The sequence below is a fragment of the Apis mellifera genome, linkage group LG6 (genome assembly GCF_003254395.2).
Source record: "Apis mellifera strain DH4 linkage group LG6, Amel_HAv3.1, whole genome shotgun sequence".
Classification (NCBI taxonomy): Eukaryota; Metazoa; Arthropoda; class Insecta; order Hymenoptera; family Apidae; genus Apis; species Apis mellifera.
The window spans coordinates 1,774,264-1,800,409 of NC_037643.1; the positions used below are offsets into that span (position 1 = coordinate 1,774,264).

A 26,146-nucleotide genomic window follows, 5' to 3' on the forward strand; every position below is an offset into this window, starting at 1 on the left:
ATTTAGAATATCAATTTGTTAAAATGAATAAAAAATTGTAAAAGATAGGAATAAATAAAACTGCATAATATCATAGAAAAACTAATAAATTTTTTTATTTTAAAGTTTCAATAACGATGGAAAAAAAAGAAATTAAAAGTTTGATTTAATTGAAAAATGATATAAAATAATTTTGTTACAATGCAAGTAATTTGAAATAGCAATTATTTAAGTTTATTTTCATATTGTAAAATTAAAAAAACAAACAAAAAAAATATTATTTGTTATTTATTTAAAAAATCTAAACAAATATAGAATGTTAATATATTCATAATATTAATATTATACATATTATTTCATAATAACAGAAATTTTCTTTATTTTATATTTCCACATATCTACTTTATATTTTTTCAACTTTAACAAATATTATTTTCTGTGAATCTATACTTCAAAGTTTCTATATTTCAAAGTTTTCAAATATTATGTTCCATATTTTCCAAACTTTCCAATATTTCAAATATTTCATAGAATAAAATTACATTAGAATAGAAATAGAAATTTTTCCTCGTTTTTCTGCTTTCCAACAATTTCAAATTTCATTCTATATTTTATTTTATATTTGCACTCTTCTATTCAATTTCCAATATATTTTTCAATATTTCAAATATTCTATCTAATTTTATCTAATAAATTATATAAACAATTATATAAATAATGTAATAAATATAATATTATATTAATTTTTAAAAATAAAATTTCATTTATTTGTCAAATTATTAATAATTTTTATTTTATTTATAAAAGTACTTCATCTAATATTTAATTCCTATTATTTATTGATTTTAATGCAAATCAGAATTGAAATAAAAAGAAATTAAATCGATCATTAATCCTTTCATCATACATTTATCTCATTATTTTTGTCTATATGTTGAATAAAAGAAAAAAGACTTATAGCCCTGATAGTTTGTCCTTGGTAGATCAAGTTCAAAAGAGCTCATCGATGCAATGATCGCAAAGAACATTAGATATGATCGTATCATGCCACACCTTTGTTTCTCTTTAATGTCATCTAATGGTCAGCTGAATGTATTTAAGAAAAAAAAACATGAACAAGATAATGCAAACTTATCCAAGGTCTTTTATATCAAAATTATTCCAAAATTATTAATAAATTATTTCATATTGTTACTCAAAATAATAAAATTAAATAATAAATATTTATTGTTATTATTAAAGACTTTATATTTTATTTTAATATTAATATTTAATATATAAATATATCTGCAATATAATATTTATATATACATTTTCATTACAATATATTTCTCTTTTTATTATATTAATAAATAATAAATAATTATACAAATAGAATATAATAGTAATACTAATAATAAAAATAATTATTATAATTTTTTCAAAAATTGTATCTCTTATTGTTAATATAATCAATTATCAATTTTTTATATGTAACAAATATTATTGTATTTTTAACTTAGGATTCAGAGGAAGATCAAAGTTTGAGAGCATTGAGTTCAAATAATCTTGACAAAAAATGTCATATTTTATTCTCTATTTGCGAATAAATTATTTTTTGTAAAAATTATGGTTCTTCCTTTTGAAAAAATAATTGTTGCGATTATTATATTTATTTAAATTTTCACTATCTTTGCAAGAATTAACATTGCTGCGCTATTACACAATATCTGTTCACTTATCAATTTCGGGATATAATATTTAATTAATAATTAATAATAAATTAATAATAATCGAATTATTGGTATTAATCGAATTAAGAATACTTTCAATGATTATATTATAATAAAACATAGTTAATTATGGATATTAATAATATTAAATATTAAAGTATTTTTTTAAATCATAAATTGTTAATAAATTAATAATTTTTGAATTATTGAAAAAATTGTTTAAAAATTGTTGAAAATAACAAAGATAATAAATAAAATATATTATATTATTACATATTAATATATTATACAAAAAATATGTAGACATTTTTTTTTGAAAACTAAAAATTTAAATATATATATTTATAAAAAAAATTTGATATTGATTCATAATTTCTTTCAATATGTAATATATTTTTTTGTAATAAAACTATTAATAGAATTATATATTTTGAATATATTAAATTGAAAAATAATAAATATTATTTAATGATATGTTTAGCTATTAAATTCAAATAACTTTGAATATTTATGAAATAAACTATTTCATATGTAACAACTTATATAACTAAATTCAACGATGCGCCATATTTTTTGTATTTTGCATGACAATACTAAATGCAAAAATACATTTTATAATAATTTCAAATGAAACGAATGAAGAAGAGCAATGAATGTATATTTCATCGATCAGGATTATTTAAAGACATATGTTTGAAAAGTAAATAAATAAATGAAATATATTTCCAATTTCTAAAAGTTAAAGCATTACATATGCAAATATTTTCTTCTAAAATAAATATGTGTTCATTATGAATAAATAAAATAGCTCAAAACCTGAAATACATGATTTATCAAATTATAAATCTATTAAATGAAATTAGTTGGATTTTATTATGAATTTTTTAATTAAGTTTTTAACTAATGTGCTTAATTTTCATAATTGCCAAAAATTTTAATTCATTCAAAGAATCATTGAATCACAACATTTTTTTATTTTTTTAGTTTCAAATCAATTCTACATATAAATTAAAATCATATTTTAAGTATCTATCTATATAATCAGAATTTTAATAATGCATAAAAATCTTTAAATTTTTATATTATTTTAAAAAATATATATTTTAAAATATAAGTAACACGAATTTTTAAATCTTTAACATTAAATATTAGTCAATGATAATTGTATTTGATAAAGACCCTTTTCATTTTTCCCATAATAAATGATAATAAATCATATTATATTTTTTAATTCACATTTTGAATATAAATAGAACACATACAATCTAAAAGATATGGTATAAAATTTCATAATAAACTAAATCATCGCTTCAAATAGAAAAAAAATAAATCCTGAAAAATAAATCTAAAAAAAGATATATAAATAGATAAATAATATATAATATAATAAGAATATACAATAATAAATTAAAAAGAAATTGAAATATATAATTCGTAGAAAAAAAATACATTAAAATAAAAAGTTCTGTAAAAATTCCATATAAAACTATTTTCAGCGTATGAACATAATTAAACAACAATTAAGAACCAGATTTAAAACGAATCTTTCAATCGCAACGATATTATAAATCATTTCATTTCTTAGTAATTCAAACAAAATTTCACGCTTCGCAAACATCAAACGAAATATCGGTTAATGCTACGATCATGATGTTTACGCGTGGTTCCAGAATCATATAAAAAAAAAAAAAAGAAGAAGAAAAAAGAAAGCAACCGGTTCGTTTTCCTCAAAACGATTTATTACTACGAGATCACTTTAAATGTATGATCAGATGTAACGAAATCGTATTGCGTCACAGTAAACATTGTTCGTAATCTCGGATCTCGCCAAACTGACTGCCAAAGATCACATTGATCGATTGTTTCATCAACACGAGCATCGGGCAAATTATCAAAAATCTCATAAATAGCACGTGATTCACGGCTGACGAGGCTCGTGGGTGTGTGCATGTCGCGAAATTTGACGCGTGAATCGAAGAATCGTAATTATAAATGTCTAAATGAAAACCTGCACAAAAAGATAAAACGTCGGCTGTATTCGCGAGCGTCACGCCACTGATAACCCTCTGCTTCGACCTCCCGACACGATTATCGTCGACACAAGAGATCTTTGCCTCAGATTCATACGTATACGAGTTATATCGACACTCCGTAAGAATTAAGGAATATCGAGTTGATTTTCCTCCCTCTGGTCACCGAATAAGGTCACCGAGGATCGGTCCAAGGTCCGACTAGTTTTGGAGATTGGAAAACATTTCGAGGAAACGCGATTGAAGGAAATTGATTGGGAAAGATAGCCAAGACAATGGATGGAATTAGAATTGTGCATGGTAATGTGATTCGTTTCGTATCACATGTTAATAAAAAATTAGAGATATATCGAAATCAGGGTTGTCAGAGATTCTGAATTTTATAATAAATCTAAATTTTCTTTGGAAATATATCCGGCAAGAGGAATAAGTAATTTCTTGATTATAAAACATTAAATTAGTTAAATTTAATTATTAATAATAAGAATTAATAATAAGATATTTTAAATGAACTATGTAACAATTATTGGTAATATATTATTTAAATAAAAATACATCGTTTTATTTGAATATATTTCATTGTGTATTGTAAAATTTTATCTCTTTTTCTCCTTTCTATTTCCGAATTTTAATTAAAAATTTGAGTGGAAATTCATGGTATTTCAAACTTTGTAATAACAAGCTTAATTTTTAAATTTGCATAATTCGGAATTTTACAAGATTTTTAAACAATGTTAATTTTTCTTTTTTTTTCTCTTTTTTTTCTAAAAAAAAAGCTAAAATCTTAATAACTTTTTATCTCTAGAATTCTACAAAATTAAATTCATAATAAGTTAATATTAATAATAATAATAATAATTTTTGAAATTGAAACAAATTAAATTTTTATATAACGAAAATATATTTGAGAATAAAAGAGATATTTTTGAAAGTATTTTTTACAAATGGATATTTTGTTAAGAGTAATTATTCAAGACTAATTTTCATTTTGAACATTTGTGAAAAAATATTCTTTAATACAACTTTCGAAAACTTTACTTTCAAATTTTATATTTTTTCTCTGTATATTATAAAAAAGTGATATTAAAATAAGACATATAAGTAATATTAAAATATAAATGAATTATGATAATTATTGATTATAATTATTGACTTTGATCTAATCAAACATTGATATAAATTACATTATATTTTCACTTGATTATATAAAGAAAATAAATTTATTATATAAATTGTAAGCTTTTTTATAAAAATTTTTTTAAGAAAAGTCAGGTCATTTTGTTTTGTTCAATTACTATGAAAAAACAATAATATCTAATTCTAATTCTAATTCAAATTGCAATATTATTATATAGTGCAATTTATTTTAATATATTCATATTAAAAAAATAAAAATTCTATTAAAAATTTAAAAATATAAATATTGAAAATTATTTTTTTTTCTATTTTCTTTTTTATCGATAATTAATCGGTAATTAATATATTGATATTTTATTAAAATCATTATTTATAGTTTCTAATAATTTGTGTTTAGATAACTGGATTCAATTAAGCAATAGAATCGAACACTAATTGAAATATCATTCCAATCATTATTATACGGAAAGATTTATAAAAAAAAACAATCTATATTAATTATAAAATATAAAAAGTTCACATGTATGAAAAAATATATATATGGAAAATATTCGATGCAAAATATTTATTATGTATTCAATAATGTTGCAAAATTCTGTATAGATTTCATTTTTTTCTAAAATTATCTGAAATCTAACCATAACTAATTACTTAACATGTTGATTGTCATATGACACAGCGTTTTTATTTCATATCAATCTTACTTATCATTTACTTCATATTAATTTATTATCAAAATACTTTAAGTTCTTTTGATCTACATATATGGCATAGAAATATTTTCTCTATACTACAATATGTTTTTTTTAAGTGCATGTGATTATTTCTATATCATTTCTATATCAAATTTGAAAAAAATGTTTTAAATAAAAGTTATATAATAAGTAATATGAAAGATAATCATTTGATTTTGGAATAATGTTTGAAAATTCTATGAAAATTACATCCTATACAATTAAATTTTTAAATGAAACTATATATTTTTATTGCATATTCTTGTAGATAATATTGAAACGTTCAAAACATTAACTACGTATATAGATTATTTCATAAACCATTGTTGTGTTATTAACTTCCAAAGTTTACATTCTGCATTAACATTATCCAATGTACGTCACAAAGAGATTGATCAGTCGAACTTTGTACATTATAATTGTCCTAAAAAGAATTGATTGTGTATTTTGGTCCACATAAAATTACAGGAAAAAAGAAATAATATATGGTTTTAATAACATAATGCACTTTCATATTAGCAATAAGAAAAAACTTAAGATTAAATAAATTGAACATAGCAGGCCAATATCATGATTGCCAATATCGCTTATATCACCATGTATTTCTTTTTATGTTTAGTGGTAACTTAAAATAAATAATTTATTGTATTTCAATTAAAAACTCATTACATTAATTCATTACGTATAAATAATGTATGTTCAAAAATAATAATTGAAATCTTGAATTAATTTAAAAAAAAATGAAAAAGCAATTTCCAAGATAGATTACAGAAGTGTGTTTTCAATAATGAAAGATATGGAAGAATAGCCATTCTTAGATTACATTATTTTAAAGCACGCGCGTACACGTACATACACGCACACAGAATCGATTCTTTTTAGAACTACCACGATGTAAGTACAAAGTCCGACTGAGCAACTTCTTCGTGATGAACATCGAGTAACGCAGTAATGCCGTTAGCAAAAATAAATGTTAATAATTCAATATAAAAAATATATGCATAAATAATATTTTAAATATCTTAATGTTAGAAGAATATGCAATAAAAAAATATACAGTTCTATCTAAAAATTAATATGAAAGCTTTACAACATTATCTCAAAATCAAATAATTATCATTATGACAATTAAAACATATACAATTTTCACTTGAGATATTTTTTTGCATTTCTGATACATACAGAAATAATCATATGTAGATGTAAATTAAATATAATTAATATGGATAATATGGAAAACTAAAAGTGAAAAAAAACATGTTAAATTAGATATGGTAAATGTAAAATCTCCATCTATTTTATATTTGAAATCTGCTACTAATCTTTATTTGTAAAATAAACAATTTTTCAATTAATTTTATCGTAATTTTACTATATTGCAATAAACAATGAAAAATTTATTGAGAATATTTCATATATTTTTCCATCCAAACGAATCAAGCATGTATTTTATTGATTAACACATAACAATTAAATATTAAAAATTAATAATATCAAAACTTTTCTTTTAGATTCATATTTTTTTTTTCACGAATATATAAATCTATTTTTTTATTTTTTACTTTTTTTCTTTTCTTTCTTTTTTATTTCTTACTTTCTTTATTACTTTTAGACATTTATCATTTGTCTGACCTAAATATTCTAATAATACTATAACTTAAAAAGAACCATCATATAATAAAGCAAAAAGAACTATATATGATTAATTTCTTTTACTTCTACCATTTTCTCTTTATCATCGTCTTCTTTATATATCACTTACCTAAATGCATATCTGTGATTCCATAACTCAATTCAGATAAAACAAAGGACTCGTACATGAAACAAATAATTTCTCTTTCTAAACGTTATTTGGAACGAAAACAAGATATTCTCTATCTGTGCTTCATAAGAAAAACCCCCTCACCACCGTTATCATCGATATATAAACCCCCACTATAAAATACGATCTTCGTTCGTTTTCTCGCAATATTTCTTGAAAATAAATCTTTGATATAATAATGCGTTCACGTTCAGTCATCGTTTTTCTTCTGAAAAATAATAAAGAGGAACATGATACAATTTTCAAAATAAAAACTTAGTCTTTCGAGTCTTATACAATAAATAATATTCAAACTTAAAAGAGATAAATTCTTATAAAAAAATCTAAATAGAAATTTATTCGTCTTAGGAATTTTATTCGTAATTTTATTTTTTATTAATTTTATTTTATTAATTGTTCCTTTTTTCCTTTAAATTGTTATATCTTATTGCAGTTTTTTATAATAATCAGTGTTTGATATTATTTATATATAATAATTTTAGAGATAAAAGTTATTCCATTGCTGTAACAATTTGGGATTGAATTCATCAATCTTCATGTCAATATTTATATATTTGATATTTTTATTCAATCTGTTTAAAATATTATTTCTAAAATATTATATATTGAAATCTAAAGTTGAATAACATCTATCACATAACATAATAGTTACATATAACATAATAGTTCATGAAAATATTCATTTTACAATTTAAGATTAAATTCATCAATCTTCATGTCAATATTTATATATTTGATATTTTTATTCAATCTGTCTAAAATATTATTTCTAAAATATTATATATTGAAATCTAAAGTTGAATAACATCTATCACATAACATAATAGTTACATATAACATAATAGTTCATGAAAATATTCATTTTACATTGATTATCTTATTAAATGTTATTTTTTATTCTTATTTTATTATCATTATTTTACAGAAAGACTCGAAAATCATAATTTTAATAAAAGTTTGCATATACAAGATCTAGTGAATTTAAGTAACAGACAAATCCAGTGAATTTAAGTAACTTAGTAAGCTATTTTCCCATGTATTTGCTTCATTAGCAAGTAACGAACCATATCTATTCTTGCTTTCTACACTGTATTGTATAATGATATGACACTTGTATTATATACAATAGAAATCCGGTATACTTAATTTCAATTATCCACAATTTAAAAATTTACATTCCATATATATAATAATAAGTTTATATGATTCTGAAAATTTGACATTAGTTATAATAACTTGTAATCAAATTCATCAAAACCTCATATTGACAAAATTTGATACAATAAATAAAATATTATCATAGATATGTACAACATGTATAACATATGGATATATATGGATATATATAAGTAACAATATTTTATTATCCGCAAATTTCTGTATCCGTGGAAGACTTTAGAATCAATTTCTCGCAAATATGATGTACATTCTAAATTCTAGAGCACAATTGGACAAGACTTTAGATTTTCAAATTAACTTTTGTTTAAGAATAAGAGGAGAGAAAAGCTAATATTGATAATGACACGACGCGATTGCTATAGGATACATATGTATATTTTCACACGACACTAAATACGAATTGTATCAATTGAATTTGATATCACGGCATACAATGTCACGCTGCCATACAGTGTCACGCTGCCATATAATGTCACGCTGCCATACAGTGTCACGCTGCCACACAATGTCATGCTGCAACACAATATCACGCTGCAATACAATGTCACGACATTGATGACATAGCAATCGCATTGCATTACTTCCCAATTAGTTTTTTCTTCCTCTATTTCTAAATGAGAATGTGACATCAGATTTTAAAAATTTAAAGTCTCATTTGGCAATCTCAAAATAGTCATACTATACATCATCCGCATCTCATATGCGGAAATGAGTCTATAGTTTGAAGATAGGGGAATCGGTGATTTTAATGAGGAAAATAGAGTATGAAAGGGGGAATATTGACTAAGTAGGGACCTGATATAGAGCATAATTAAAGTTAAATATGAGGCAATGTTATTTCAACAAAAGATCTGCATTTATAAAATTTATTCTCAAAGCTTTAGCAATCTTTTATCTTTTAAATAGATATAATTTCGTCTAAGAAATTACAACAAATTTTTTTACAACAGAATTAATTAAATTTTAAAAGAAGATTAAAATATGAAGATATATTTTTTTATATTTTTGAAGTTTTGCTTTATTTCATAAAAGAAAAATTATAAAAAAAATAATAATAGTAAAAGAGACATTGAAACTTTACTTTTGAAGAATTTCATACTCTCAAAATAGAATCTCGTTAAAAAAGTATTTCCTATTAACAATAAATTTGAAAAAACTTAATATTTATATTTTATAATAATTAAATCGGTATATATAAAAATTTTAATCTAATATGTATATTTTCATTAAGTTTTATTTAAGAAAGGTTCAAATAATTTTGTGAATTATTAAACATGTAAACAATGAAAAATGATATTGTCTATAAAAAATATTTTTAAGTTTAATATGTTTAGTTAAAAAGTTGTTAAAAAAAATTATATCATTAAATTAATATTTTGAATAATATTTGTTGTTTCGAACTTATATAAGAAAATTGATTACGCTACATCATAATCATTGTATAAACATGAAGTTATGATTTCTACATAGATCTCTAAATATTATATTACTATGTAGTAAGTTATTAAATTTGTCTGAAAACTTTTCCAAAGTTATTAAATATCAAATATAATTAAGTAATTAATTAATTACTCCATTATAATATTCTTATAGGAAAATTTTGATAGATGTAAATATTAAACTTGATATTATATTGAAATAATATATATTGATTTCTTATATATAAAAAAGAAAATTTTAATCAAATTTGCTTTTAAATTTTAATTTTTATTATTAAAGTTTTTCGTATTAAAATGAAATAAAATATTATTGCATGTTATTATTAAATAACATAATATTTAATTTATAAAATATTTATATATTATATATATTATATTTAAATATTTATAAAATTAAATAAAATATTATTTAATATTTCTTTTAAAAAAAATATTATTTTGTTTCTTTTAAAAACGTTTTAAAATCAAATCAATAGATTATTTTTTGAAAAAATTCATTAATTATCTTAATTATAATATTCATATAATTATCTTAAATACTTAAAAAAAAATAAATATAATACTTAAAAAAAATAAATATTTCATGAAAATTAAAAATATAAATATATATATATATATATAAAATAAAATTAGAACTCGTAAAGTGCTTTTAACAAACTTCTCCTTCTACTTCTCTCTTAAATAAAAATAATACTTTATAAACTTTTTCTGTAAAATATAGCTTCAAATTATCTTTAACAAGAACTTATGTATACTCTACAGATTTATAAAAAATATCTATCTATCTATAAAAGTTTCAATTGTATTTTAAATAATGCAAAGTTTATAATTTACAATATAGATAAGATTTATTATATAATTCTATAATTCTAGAATCAAATTAAAACAAAGAAAAATATTGAAATACATCGATAATTAATAATATATAATTAAATTTCTTCTGAAATAAAAAAATACATTTTACAAATATATTTACATTATGATTTGAAAGAAAATTAGAGAACTAAGAATTGTATATAGTCTATTTTTTTATAATTAAATAAGTTTTATTTATTTTTAAAAATTTATAATTTAAACTTTCAATTTTTATTTATCATAAAATATTTCAAATCATTTGATATATTTTTATAAATTTTTCTATCTAAATTTATCTTAATTTTTTTCAAATTTAAACAAAATTTGAATAAATATTCATATTTGATAATTAATAATATACAATAATATTCACTATTTAATAATTATAATATTGTATATATTATATATATATATATATATATATATATATATATATATATATATATTATATAATATTATAATATTATACATAATGAATAAAAATTAACGTATAAAATTAAAATTAAAAATTAAGAATTTAAAATTTAATAATTCAAAAATTAAAGATATTTAAATTCATATAAAGAATTTATAAAAAAAAAAGCAAAAAATTTACGTAAAAATATGTGCACATTAATGTTATCTATTATAATACATAATAATATATATCTATAGTAATAGCTTTTAGTATTATCATCATATGTTTCTTTTCAAAAATCTGCTATCACTTCAAATATCTCTTTTTCCTTTAAATTTAAAATTTAATCTTTCGTGTTACTTTATATATTTCGTGTAACTTTTTATATTACATCTTCTTCTCTGTATTACTTTCCAAAAACATCAAAACTTTTTTCTTAAAAGAGATTCTATCTTTTCTTTTAAATGGCTACTAATTAGAGATAATTAGGTCATTTCGCAATAAATCAAATTTATTTTTTGTGTATCGCAATTAATTCGATACTGACCAATTCGATTGATACGATATTTATTATGCCGATTAACCGGATCAAATTGAGAACGATTTACTCCATTTCGAAGTTCAGAGGTGAATTTGCACACAATGATGAATTACAATTGACGCGATTTTAACCATATTCTCTAATCAATATTGATAACCGATTCGTTATTGATGACATTTGTTTTCATACCTATACTTACCTTTTTAAAATCATTCTAAAAGCGAGGATTTAATTAAAATTATTGAAGAATTTAGTCGGCTAATAATCAAAAAGATTAATATGATTTATTTTGATTATCTCAAATTTAGAAACAGTATTATTGCAACAAAAATATTAATTGCATTTATGATAAGATAATTCTTGCTCGTGCTTACTAGAAAAATATTTATTTTATCAATAAAATATACAATATTCTTTATAATATACAAAAAATTCATAAGTATAACTTCTAATTACACATTATTTAATAAATTTCTAACATTCTAATTCTTCTAATTCTTTTAACATTTCAAAAAATTCAAATCATTTTAAAATGTCCAATTTTAAAAAAATTATTCTATTTTAAAGAGTTTTTGAAATTTGTATTCATTCAAGTAATTAATTTCAACATTACAAAAAATTAAATGAATGAATATTTAATATATTTTTTATTAATTTAATTTTTAATTTTTTATTAATATAATTTTACAAAATATTTTTTTTTAAATAATCTGACTTACAAATATTTATAAATTTCTAGCAATCTATTAATGTTATTAATTACAATTTATAATTCATAAATTTACAATAATATTAAATTGTAAAATGTAAATATTAAATTATTTTATAATTGTTATCATTATTATAATAATTAATATAATTACAAATATTCTTTCTAAATAATTATAATTTATTTAAAGATAAGATAATAATATTTATTTAAAGACATTTTATTCACTTTTCAATTCCAACAATTCCAACAATTGTGATTATTCCATAATCTTATTATTGAGATTTGAAATATTTTATTCGAATTATAATTGTTTTTAATTCTTTCTCTTAAATATAAAGTAATTTTTTAATTTTAATATATTAATTTCATCATAAATAAAATATTAATGATTTATTTTTTATTTTTTAAGAAATTCCATTATTGAGTTTTTATTAATTTATTATTAATTTCTTGATTAACTTCTTTATTCCTAAAATAATAGTATCTATGAAAAGACATAATTTCCAGTAAAAATTAAATAATATTTATTTTTAATAATTAATTAATATAAAAAATTATAAATATTATTAACAAAATATATTATTTTAAATATTTTTGTTTTTTAACAATATTTTCACAATATAATTCATTGCACGAATTATATTAAAAAAATTAATTTCATTTCATTTCATTTCATTTTAATTTTAATTTTATACAACAATCTCATTCAGATAAAAAAAAAAATTAATGGAATAAAATTAATAATAAAATTTTTAATTTGAGAAAAATTTTTATTTAATCTAAAAGAAAAGTAAAAAAATCTTTATTGTTGTATATATTCAGGAAAACTTTACAAAAAATTCTCTGCATGAATATCTTATTGATTATATTTTTTTGTACTTATCTCGTTTATAAATAAGTTTATAAATAGTTTTTTATTATTTTTCTTCTAGGAAAGAGATATATATTGTGCAAGAAAAATCAAACATTGGAACATATATCTAGAAAAGAACACAGAAGAACAGAGTTGGAGAAGTTATAAATTAATATAGGAGATTAAAAAGAATGACAAGGAAAATATAAGAAGAAAAAATAGATAATTAGATAACAATGTAAATAAGAGAAATGAAATAATTAAATAAATAATTAGATAAATAAAAAAAATAAAAAAATATAGAACGTTAATATATACAACTATAGATGCAAAAGATGAATAAAATGTTAATATATAAAAATATTATAGAATATGTAAATTTATATAAATCCTTCATTTTTTAGCGGAATAAATAAATTAATAATCTACTTATTTATTATATTATATATTTTTCTTCTATTATATAATTTATTTTTGTATTATTAATAATCTATCTATTATTTTTCTTTTATTATTATTCTCAATATATAATAAACAAATTATGAATTTGCATAACAATGATTAATATTAAAGTCACAAAAAAAGAATAAATACTGATTTGTTACAAGATTAATTAATATTACTATTGTAATCGATTTTAATATTTAAATGATTTTTATATTCAATAATAATAATAAATGATATTTTAGTGATATTTCCTGACAGATACGTACAAAGGGCAGACAAACAAAAATTATCACTTATTAAATTATCAGTAGACATAGTCACAAAGACACATATAGAAAGTATATGTCAATGATTATCATGAACAAGCTCAATCAACACTGACTTTCTCGATAATACTTTTTGTATATTCAACATATATTAAAGTTTGTTGAAATTAGTAAGTAAATCGTAGGAACATATGACAAGGCAAAAATATTAATCGTTTCAGAACAGAAAAACATTTGAGTAAACTGTAAACAATTCAATTTTTTGATAAACAATTTTAATACTTCAATATAATAAAAGTTTAATAAATTTAATGATAATAAAAGTTTGTTAAAAAATATCATTACAAAATTAATAATAAAATTGAGTAAAATGCTTGAGTAATATTGAGTAATCATAATTTAAATGTTTAATCTTGATTGTTTTATTAAATGATTTAGATTATTACTAAATGGAAATATTTAAAAGAAAATTCTGTTATTTTGTATGTTATTCAATGAATAGAATATTCAAACTATTTAAAACTATCTAAAAATGCGTCATTTAAAGGAAATTTTAAATTTTGAAAATTTACATAATCAGTCTGAATTCTAATAATATATAATAGATCCTCGTTTTTAATTTAATTTTTTATATTTTAATTATATCTATTCTTACTATACAATTTTATAAAATTAGAGTTAATAAAACATCTCCATTTCAAAAATTACATAAAATATAAGAATATAATTAATTATTTTTCAAAATATATTGCTAAATTAGAATGAGCTAAATTAGAATGAGATAATAGTAAAGCATTATATTAAATTAACATAAACGAAGAAAAACATTTATTTTATGAAAATTTTTTTATATTACTTCACTTCGTATTAGTTAACAGAAAAATATATGTTATTCTTGAGTTTTGATTAAATTAATCGAATAATATCAATTTTATTAGCCAAAAAATTAAAAAATATTGCTTTTTAAAATTCATTTTTTAATAAATAAATATAAATAAACACAAAACAATGTAAAAATAATTTATCATGAAAATTCATATCTTCTATTCAAATGTCTACAGAATTTCCTGAACTTTTCTAAGTAAAACCACAATATAACACCAATCAATATTACATTTTTTCAGTAATTCAATCTTAATAAAACAATACATCATCTTATATTATGAGAGAATGACTCAGATATAGTATGAAAATACGAATAAATAACAATGTCAAGGTCAACATATACTATAATATCAGAATTCCAGTTGTCAGGTTATATGGGTGTAATACGTCGTTGTTCATGTGACGGAACCGTGATAATCTGAATCACAGTTTATTAAGTGTGCTAGTCAAATGGAAAATTATCATGATCGCATAAAAGTAATTTTCATATTAGAAAGATTGAAAGATTTTTTTTCTTTGATTGCGGATATTCTAATAATATAATTCTAATGAATAGAATGAATCATCTATATTTTAAATAAAATAAAGAAAAAGTAGAAAATTTAATTATACTTGGCATCCGTATTATTTTATACTGAATATCTTATATACTGAAAGAACTATATCTTATATCATAAATAATTCTTTTTTTAAATGACACCATATGAAATTTTTATACAAAATTAATTAAAAAATAAAAATTAAAAAATTTGATTTAAAGTATAATAATTGATAATTATTAACGATAAATACTAATGATTATTTTGAGAATAAAAAAATAATATAAATAATAAATATAAAATAATATCATTGAAAAATTTTTCATCAATATTTTATTTAATTTTTTTGAAAATTATTAATAAATATTTTATATTTTATTAATAACATTTATATTTTTAAAAATGTTTTGCAATTGTATTCTAAATACTTTTTTTATGAATTTCATATTTATAAAAATGCAACCATTTTTTTGTAACACGAATAGATAGCTTGAATATAGATAGTTTAAAAATGTTAATTTTCTATATTTATATATTTTATATATTTCTATATTTAGTCGCAGTATACTTAGCTTAAATGATAAACAGAAAATAAATATAGTACATAATTAGTATATAATTAGTATATATTAGTATATAATTAGTATAAATATTATATGTTTTATTATACATTGAACTATGAAATTATTTCTCAAATTATATATTATTGAAAAAAATATTTCAAATAAAATTTATTTTATTTCAAGAGAAATAATATCTTATCCAAGTAGACGTGTATTTTTTAAATTTATTATTCATTAAGATTATCTTATTTTTTTTCTTTTTTTTTTAATGAAATATATTTTTATACCTGATGGATATATAACTCGTTCCATGAATTTATTGATTTAAATGTATTGATATTCCATTAATATTTAGTCATTTCCCAACATTACCCCGAAATCTTAAATATCTCCAAGATTTCATTCATCAGAGATATTTCGTTAATTGGATTGTAAATATTACATGGCGTTCCAAATTTTTCTTTATAAAGTGGCATTTCATTCAAAATCAATCTTTAAATTTATCAAAGAAGAACAAAATACTTTTAATAATATGAATTATATAAGAATAATTTATTAATTTATAATTTATTAATTTATTACGATTATAATTATATAAGAATAAAAATGTCTATCAATAAATTACTTTTGTAATATTAAAGAGGATGCAGCTATCTTCTAGATACAATAATGCATTGACATTTGAGGTCAATATTTTGAATATCAAAGATAAGGAACAATTTCTGGACTTTCAACGAAGATAAGTTTTGAACGACAAGAACTTTCAACGACCTTGTAACACGAATATATATATATCGATGAATTTGTCATCGAACAATATATACATTTATCAGAATAAAAATATTTAAAAAATAAAAGTCATTTTGAAATCTTGAAGGATATGTACATTCAAAGATTCGTTACTATCTCTATTGAAACAAAATAAAATTTTATTTTTTTCAATAATAATGAAATACTCTATATTAATAATTTGAAAACAATATTCTTTAAAATTATTAAAAAAAATATATACAATATATATAATAATTATATACAATTATTATATAAAAAATGCATATTAAATTTTGAATGAGATTTTAATGAGAAGTTAGAGAATATAAATTAAACAAATAAAAATTATTTTATAGAAAAATTCAGAAAAATTGTCATCAAAGATGAATTATTAGTTCAATATATTTAAGCTCAAAACTAATAGTTTCATGCTACATATGTAGACAATTACATACGTATAAACATTGGATATAATTTATTATTTAATATCACATAAATCTGAAAAATAATAATAGATCTTTACCAAGAAATCTAATAATTATAATAACCTATATATTGTATGATCTATTATAATATTTATTTTCACATTTGTATATTAACTACTTAAGATCAAAAATAAATCAATATAAATAATTTAAAGACTAAAAATATTAAATTACTAATATAAATAATTTAAATAAATTTGATAAAATTTCAACAATGATTATATCTTATAAAAAAATTAAATAAAATCTCTAATTAAAAATAAATTTGTTTTATATTTTTGTATACATTATTTTCATTGCATATCTTCGTGTATTTTTAAACCAAATAATATTTAATAAATAATATATATTACATATATAAAAATACTTCTTATTAAAAATTATTCATAATAATAATTTGTAAATTGAAAATGTCACAATGATTTTCTCTAAGAATTCTAAAATTCTTCGAAGAACGCTATTCGAGGAAAATTTATAAAATCAATAGAAAAGCGATGAATCATAAAATAGGTTAATAGAGAAGAAAGATCATTTCAAGATTATTTCATGGTAATAGGAATTCGATATTAGAATTGATGCGTCGGAATCTATAAAATATTTGATAAATAAGTCAACCATTATTATAAAATACCTTCACGATATTAATTGTAAAGAGTAAGAGAAAACATGAATTATATTTAATGCATTTCCTAACCTGTACATTCTGTACAGATACAAAAATAAACAAGTTCCGTAAAATTTTCACTGAATCTTTGTAAATGTTATAATGATAACTGAATTGTTCCTTAACTTTCATATTTTATGCTAGATTTCTATGTCATAATAATTAATTTATATTTAAAAATAAAGAAAAATAATTAATATATTAAAAGATAAATTGTAAATAAATTATTAAATTTTAATCTTTTCTTCAAGTTGGAAATCCGAATAATCAACTCATCACATTAATTTATTACATAGATAAATTGAGTATTTTATAAAAAAATGTACCATATTGAAGATATCAGTTAAAAAAATATTAATTTTGAAATCTTTCATCTTTGATAAATACAGATAAAAGAAAATCTATGTGTGATTGCTAACCTAACCTTTTACTAATTTAAATATGGATAGATTAATGATATAAGAATCAAATTATATACTTCTTACAAAAGAAAAGTTAAATAAATAAATTTCATTTTCAGTCTACATTTTCAATCTGTTTCTTATGTAAAATCACATTTTTCTTAATTACATCACAGCTTACATATATAAATACTTGTGATTATAAGATTAAACATCAATATACAAACTGTCACTTAATTGTAAAATAAAAAATTGTAAAATAGTATTCCATGAATTTGATATATAATATAGTATTGATTAGTGATATGAGAATTTTTAGTTTTAAAAACAATTTTGTGTGAGAAAATGCTCTACTATTTTTACATTTATTTTTTTATTTTAGATTTATTTTTTCACATAAAATCACATAATAATTTTTAGATATTATTAATCCAATGTAGATATTACGATCACTATTGCATTATATTATATTTTATTTCATGATCACACGCAATTGACACGCGAAATAGTTCTTATAATTATCGATTGACACGAACCTGACACGAGGAAAGATCGAAGAAAGCACGCGCGCCCTCTTGGTTCGAAAAATAGTATTTTATTTTGGTTTCTACAAATAATATATGAATCATATTTATATGTATTGAAAAGAATTTTTACTATTATAACAAGTGTGTTGGAAACAGCTATTTAACAAAAAATATATTTTTCACAAGAGAAACATTTCAATTTCGTCAAATTTCTATTAATAATATCTATTATAGAAGATTATTTTTCTTTATATTTCAATATTAACACTTCGAAAAGAAATTCATGGATACAATAAATTTCTAATAAATTAATTTTTTGTTCTCCTTTCTTTAAAATTGATGAAATGTATATAATATGAAATGAAATAAATTGATATAATGTAATTAAATGAATTGTTTGACGTTAGTATGAACACTATTGTTTATTTTTTTATTTTTATTTGTTTTATATTTATATTTATATTTATATTTTTTATTTTTATATTTCTTTTTTTATAAATTCGTTAAAATCATAATATAAAATTATAAATATATGATAATTCTATATTTGTATAGTTTCTTCTAATATTAAATTGCTTTTCTTTAGTAATATAAATATTACATTATACGATGCTTGAAACGAAATTACTCAATCTACTTATTTTCAATGTACGTCATTTCTCTATCAGAACTTTGTTAATGACATATGTAATCAACATGTAATAAATAGATATTTTAACAATGATCGACTACATATGTATATATAGACTACATACTGTTTATGTTTGTTGCAATAATTATCAATTTATGATATGTTAACAACAATATTCTTCATAATACACATTGTTTTCACGCATATTGACGAAAATATCTTTGCACACATATCGTGCACTATCGCTGTTATCAAAAACACAAAAAGGTCAGCGTAACTCATGAAAATGAAGATCCGTAAATAGACAATGTTATGTTTTCTTATATTTTTATATTATTATTATTTATATAATTTAATATTTATATATTATTTTTTTCTTATATTTTTATATGTTTTAATATTTTCATTTTACGAACGTTTTATATTATAATGTTTTATAATATATAAATTTAACTTTGAACAAAAAGTAAAAAATTTAAATAAATATAATTATAAGCGCTATTACTTATATAAATAATTTTTTATATTACAAGAGATTTATTTTTGTTGAATATTAATGCATTGACTTAAATTTGACTTCAATTTAATATAATTTAATAATTCTCATTTAATTTATATCTAAAAATTTCAAATAAAAAAGAAGGCATTTAATTGGAAATTTTATCTTTATTTGAAAAACTTTCCACTCAAAAATTTTTATGCAACTAATATATAAATAATAAAACTCTAATTCTTTTGAACGAAATTTTTATTTATTTAGATTAATATCGATTATAATATTTAGTAAACTTAATATTATTATTTTTATTATATTATATATAATATATATAACAAAAATATTATAAAACAATAAGTATATAATTCAAGATATATTTAAATATATATCTTTAAAAAAAAACATTTATTCAATTAATATAAACTATAAACCAAATTCCATGTTAGCAATAATATATTTATACATTTTTTAATATTTCTAAAAAAATCAAAAAATTTTGTAAAATTTCTTTTTATATAAATAAACATATTTTAAAAACATCAAAGTATCTTAAAATCGCTACAATAATTATCGCTATAATAAAATTAAAGGAATAAAAAAATTCAAGTATAAAAAATTATAAAAAAATTTTTTGATTTCATAAAAATGTTTATATTGAAAGATTAAATATATTTAAAATTCTTTTTAATATTTTATAATTTCATATATTTTTTGCTAAAAATATATTTCATTGTAAAATCATATATAAATGTATTATATTATATGTATATTTTAATATAATGTATTATTTTAATATCAATTTTATTAGAAGGCTTTAGTTTACCAAGTTTACCAGTAAGACTTCGCATTACCGCCTTCTCTTTTACATTTTAAAAAATAAAAATATATTATATGGGATATCTTAATTAGTAGGACTTTATTATTTTTATTATTATAAGAATATAAAATTTGTAAAAAGAAAAAACATACCTTTCGAGACAAAAGACCAGCTGTTGGCGTACGATCGTTAGGATCAGATTCAGGAATTGGTTCATCCCGATTCTCCATGTGCAAACCTGGCCATCCGACCCAGATTCCATTTCCGCTTATGACAACCGGTGCTACCGCTGTCACAAGTCCTCCAGCACTAAAACGCATAAAATGTACTAAAATTATGGTGGATTATATAAGGAAAATATTCTCAAAGAGAAAAAAAAAGAAAAAGAAAGTGTTGTCAAATAAAAAAAAATAATTTTGCATATAATAGTTTGAAAAATATCAATATAAAAGAATAGATTTTATGAAAAATTCATATCCGTAAATAAATATTATTCGCAAAGATTGCTTAAATTAGAATATTTCGTGAACTTTAGGGACAATCTTTATTATGATTTTATGACCGTTATATTTTAAAACTCAAACAAATTCTAATGTCATTGAAGAAAGACAATATTGCGATACAACTTATATGTAAAAAAAACTAACAATATTTTAAAGAAATATAAATGCAAAAAGTATATATGTTTTTCGATGAAATTTAAATTTAAATTGAAGATTCCTTTATATCTTATTTCTTTATAATAACAGATATAGTATATTTATAATTAATAATAATAGATATATTTATATTAATTTATTAATTGCGAAACACTTATTAATTTTATTAATCATTAAAAGACAGTATTATTTATATTTTTATTAAAAATTTGGTCACAGAGTATTCTAAAACAATAAAATTAAAACATAAAAAATTAGGAAAAAAACAGAAGTCTTAAATATATTTTAATATAATATAATTTTATATTTTAAGTAATTCATCAATTGATCGTTTTCGTAGAATTTATAAGATCTATCTAATCTATATCTAATGTGAAATGGATATTATTTCAATTTTCTTGAAAACTTTGTTATTTAAAAACAATTATAATTAATTATAATTATAACAATATAACAAAATATATAATTATTTAAAAACAATAATTATTTCATAAACAATTATTAAATGTTAATTCCATATTATATGATTTTATATTTATTTTAGATCTATCAAATTTCTAATAATCTACATAGAAAAGTATAAATGCTAGATAAGAAATGGGATAGTATGCAAATGCTTTGTTTATATTACTAGATAAATTTTATTAACTGATCTCTTTTAGCATTTTTATTAGAATTCTAGTAATTATCAGTTCTAACCAAAACGAATTATTGTCATATAATAATAATATTGAAGATACCGACATAACCTATGAAAAAATACCCTGCATGTAAATATAAAAGTTCACCAAATGGCCACTATTAGCGTATCGAGCGATAAGACAGGGATAATATTGAAATATTGAAAGACGTCTTCGATCATTTCTCGTTGTTACGGTTCGCCGAAGTATATATAGCACATATAACCATATTTACATAATGACAAATACATAGCAATTGTGTCAATCGCAGAAGTGCATCGTACATTCTCGTTTTTATATAATTAATTGTATGATCCATTTTTGAACTTTTTATTATTAGTTTATCACTATTATTAAAATTAATTGATGAATAGAATAGGAATAATTATAAATGTGATTATGTTTTTAATTTTCAAAAGAAAAATGGTAATATTGTGATATTGTTATATTTTTTAAATCTGTGAAGTTTTATAGTTGAAATAAATATTCTGAATTTCAAAGATCTAAGACTTAGGAAAAAATGTGAATAGTGCAATATTTTGCTAATCTCTATCAGAATTATAGGACATATAAAATCAAAATATACTATTATAACTCTATACTCTACTATTAATGTACAATTGTATAATTATTACAACTATAATTCATTTACTGCGATAATTTGTTTGAAGTATAAATTTTAGGAATATTACAAATTAAAAAATATTAAAATATCTTATAATATTATTTAAAAATAAAATGTAAAATAAGAAAATACAAAAATAATTAAATTTTAAGAATCTATTTTCATTCAAATATAAAAGAATGGAATGCAAAAACTTTTTCAAAAATATGTAATGAAAATATTATAAAAATATATAATAAAAATAAATTATTAATAATTTTAATCAAATCAAAATTTGATCGTTTATTTAATTTTTAATTTCACAACAATTGAATGTAACAAAATATTTTTTTTATTTCCATATTCAAACTATCTTATAAATAATAAATGGCTCTATTTTTTTCTACTAATTTAGATAACAAAATATTTTCTTTACAACATATGCAAATCTTTATTATATATTTCGAATTATTAACTTGTATTAATCGTTTTTCTTATAATTAAGGTTAATTTTCTTATCTTGTACAAGGCTACATTATTTTATTACTTTATTAAAAATCTTTATAAATAAAAATGCAAATTTATTTTATTGTTATTTTATCAACATTATATATTCGTCTATTTTCATTAATATATAAACAACTCTTGCAGACAATTGTAACATTGTTCAAAATAAAAACAACTCGGACTATTATTTCAATCCACAACGATCAAGCCACAACATTTTCTGGGATGCCCGTGAATTAACGCGCCTTTTTACCTTGGCCCACATATCTAATCCAAACCCATCTCATCGCAAAGCCCGTAAATGGGCTCGAATGTCGTTGACTATATCATTGGCACATCATAATTATAAATTTGTAATGGAACTTGGCTGTCATTCAGCATATCTCAGCGCAACAAAGATTGATCGAACATCTAAATGATCATTCGCCAAAGACTAGGTCAAATCGAACAATTTCCACCAGAAATATACCTTTCATCTTTGTACATACGTACAAATTTCCCTGATAAATTTGTCTCTCTAGATCTTTTAACTACGATTTGTTTAAATGAGTTTGAAAGCGACGCAATTCATTGAAAATAATCTAATTATTAAAAAATTTATTGTATATCAAATTATAATTTAACATTGACCTGATGTGATTTTAATTGTAACGAAGCGCAAATTTTTTTAAATTAAAAAAATAAAATATAAAAAATTATATTTGATATTAAAATATTAATTTTATTTTCCATTATATAATTAATTGATAAATTTTAAAGATAAATGAGTAACACGTGACTACACGTGAGAATTTCGTTGACTAAATGCGTTACTGTTGTAGCAAGGAGGAAGCAATTGATACATGCTATTATTACAACTGAATTACTCGAATGTGATCTATTTTGAGAATACCACGATTTCAGCGCGTACATATGCGTTTCAGCACGAGTGAAGCATGCTCGAATTATTTGCGCTCTTCACTATGTAACGATCGTGTTCGAAAAAATGATCTCTTACGCTTTTGTTCGTGATAGATATCGGGATTCTCAAACGGGAGAAGAAAGAAAAAATATGCGTTTTATTCAATGTTATTTTTAAGTGCATTGATTAATGCGCTCGTTGAAATGATATTATTCAATCTCCGTCCAATTGAATTAATATATCATTCAAAATAATTAAGATATCGATAATAATTATTTTTAACAAATAAGATAAATTATTAATGAATATTAAATCATAATATGTGATACTTTAATTTTCTTTAATTGGAATACAAAAAATGAAAATAATCAATTTTAAATCAGAAATCTCATTGTTAATTTGAAATTATAGTAAAAAATTTTATAAATTATTTCATGTTACGTTTAATGATATATGTAGAATAAGGATAGATATATGTGACAATATAGTTCAAGGATATCTATATTAAAATCAGAAAAGAATAATTACTTTTTTATTTTTAATTATATATTTATTTAAAAAATATATATATATATCAAATGTGAAGCAAATAATATTGAAATTAAATATTTTAAAATATTTAAGAAAAATTATATATATAATAATGTGTAATTTTGTGTAATAATTTTATCTTTTTAAATCATATTTAAATTAAATAGATATAAAAATTAAGAACATGTATAAGTATATCTCTCAAATATCTTGAAAAAAAAAACAATTCTTATTTATTAAATGTTATTTATTATTTATTATTTATTAAAAATAAAAATGTGAAGAATAAACAGGCAATGTTAATTTTTTAAAATTAATTAGAAAAAAATCATAAAATAATTGAATTGCTGTATTGAAAATATAGCAAAATTTAAGTTTTTATTTACTTTATTTACTATTATTAAATCAAAACAATAATCTTTTTTAAAATATAAAAGTTATTGAATTTTTAAATGAAAAATTAATATTGAATTTAATATTAAAAATTATTAAAAATTAATATACGTTTCGATAAATAGCATAAAAATCTTGCTCTATTTTATTTTTAAAATTTCTTTTATTTTTTAACAATTTATAAAAAAAAATAAATATAGAAAAATAATTAATAATCATTTTATTACAAATATTAATGTAAAAAAAAAAAATATTAATAAAAATTATAATATCTTTAAAAAATTTCGAATCGTTATTAAATTTTTGTTAAATGAACGGTTTACTTTATCATGCACCTTATGTACTAGATTTTATTCGTCATCAATGATCACTTGCATTTGAAGTTTGTATTTTTCCACAACATTTATATGTCTCTACCGTACAATCAAGGAAATGCTTAATGAGTGTGACAATCGTGATAATATATTACATGGCGCATGTAACTCGCGCAGCCAGACACGCGGAAAGCACGTGGTTTCAGCACGCTGGCAAATAGTTCGTGAATGAGTGCATGCAACGTACGAATCAATTTATGATGTTATATATTTATCGAATCTTCTAAAAATGATTATTGTCGTTATAAAAAAAGTATTCTAGTTATAACGAATATATCGGTTATACTTAACCTTGATGAATAAGTATATTTAACGAACGTTGGAAATATTGGAAGATTTCAAGGATTAAGAATAACTTGAAACAAATTATCAGATAAACATATTACGTAATGAAGAACATAATTGAAAACAAAGAATCAACAGTTGTAGATAAGAATGTTTAATGAATGCAACGTGATCGTTTTTCATGTAAATCGTGTATAACACGATTTGGAAAACTTCCATGGAATTTTTGCATCACGGTTTATACGATTACATTATCATTAATATGAATTTGTTTTCATCACACAATTTCTCCTACTGTTATTTACTTTTTTGTTTTGATTTATTTTGATT

General features: G+C 19.8%; 1 protein-coding gene across 5 annotated transcripts in view; it reads right to left on the reverse strand.

Annotated features, from left to right (window-relative positions):
• The window catches only part of LOC408867 (alpha,alpha-trehalose-phosphate synthase [UDP-forming]), a 55,500-nt gene that overhangs the window by 16,056 nt on the left and 13,298 nt on the right, over window positions 1–26,146 (reverse strand). For all 5 annotated transcript variants that reach the window (XM_026441498.1, XM_026441496.1, XM_026441497.1 and 2 more), the window contains one exon: window positions 21,035–21,191. In XM_026441498.1, coding sequence (XP_026297283.1) covers window positions 21,035–21,191 — 157 coding nt within the window. The remainder of the gene's footprint in view (window positions 1–21,034; window positions 21,192–26,146) is intronic.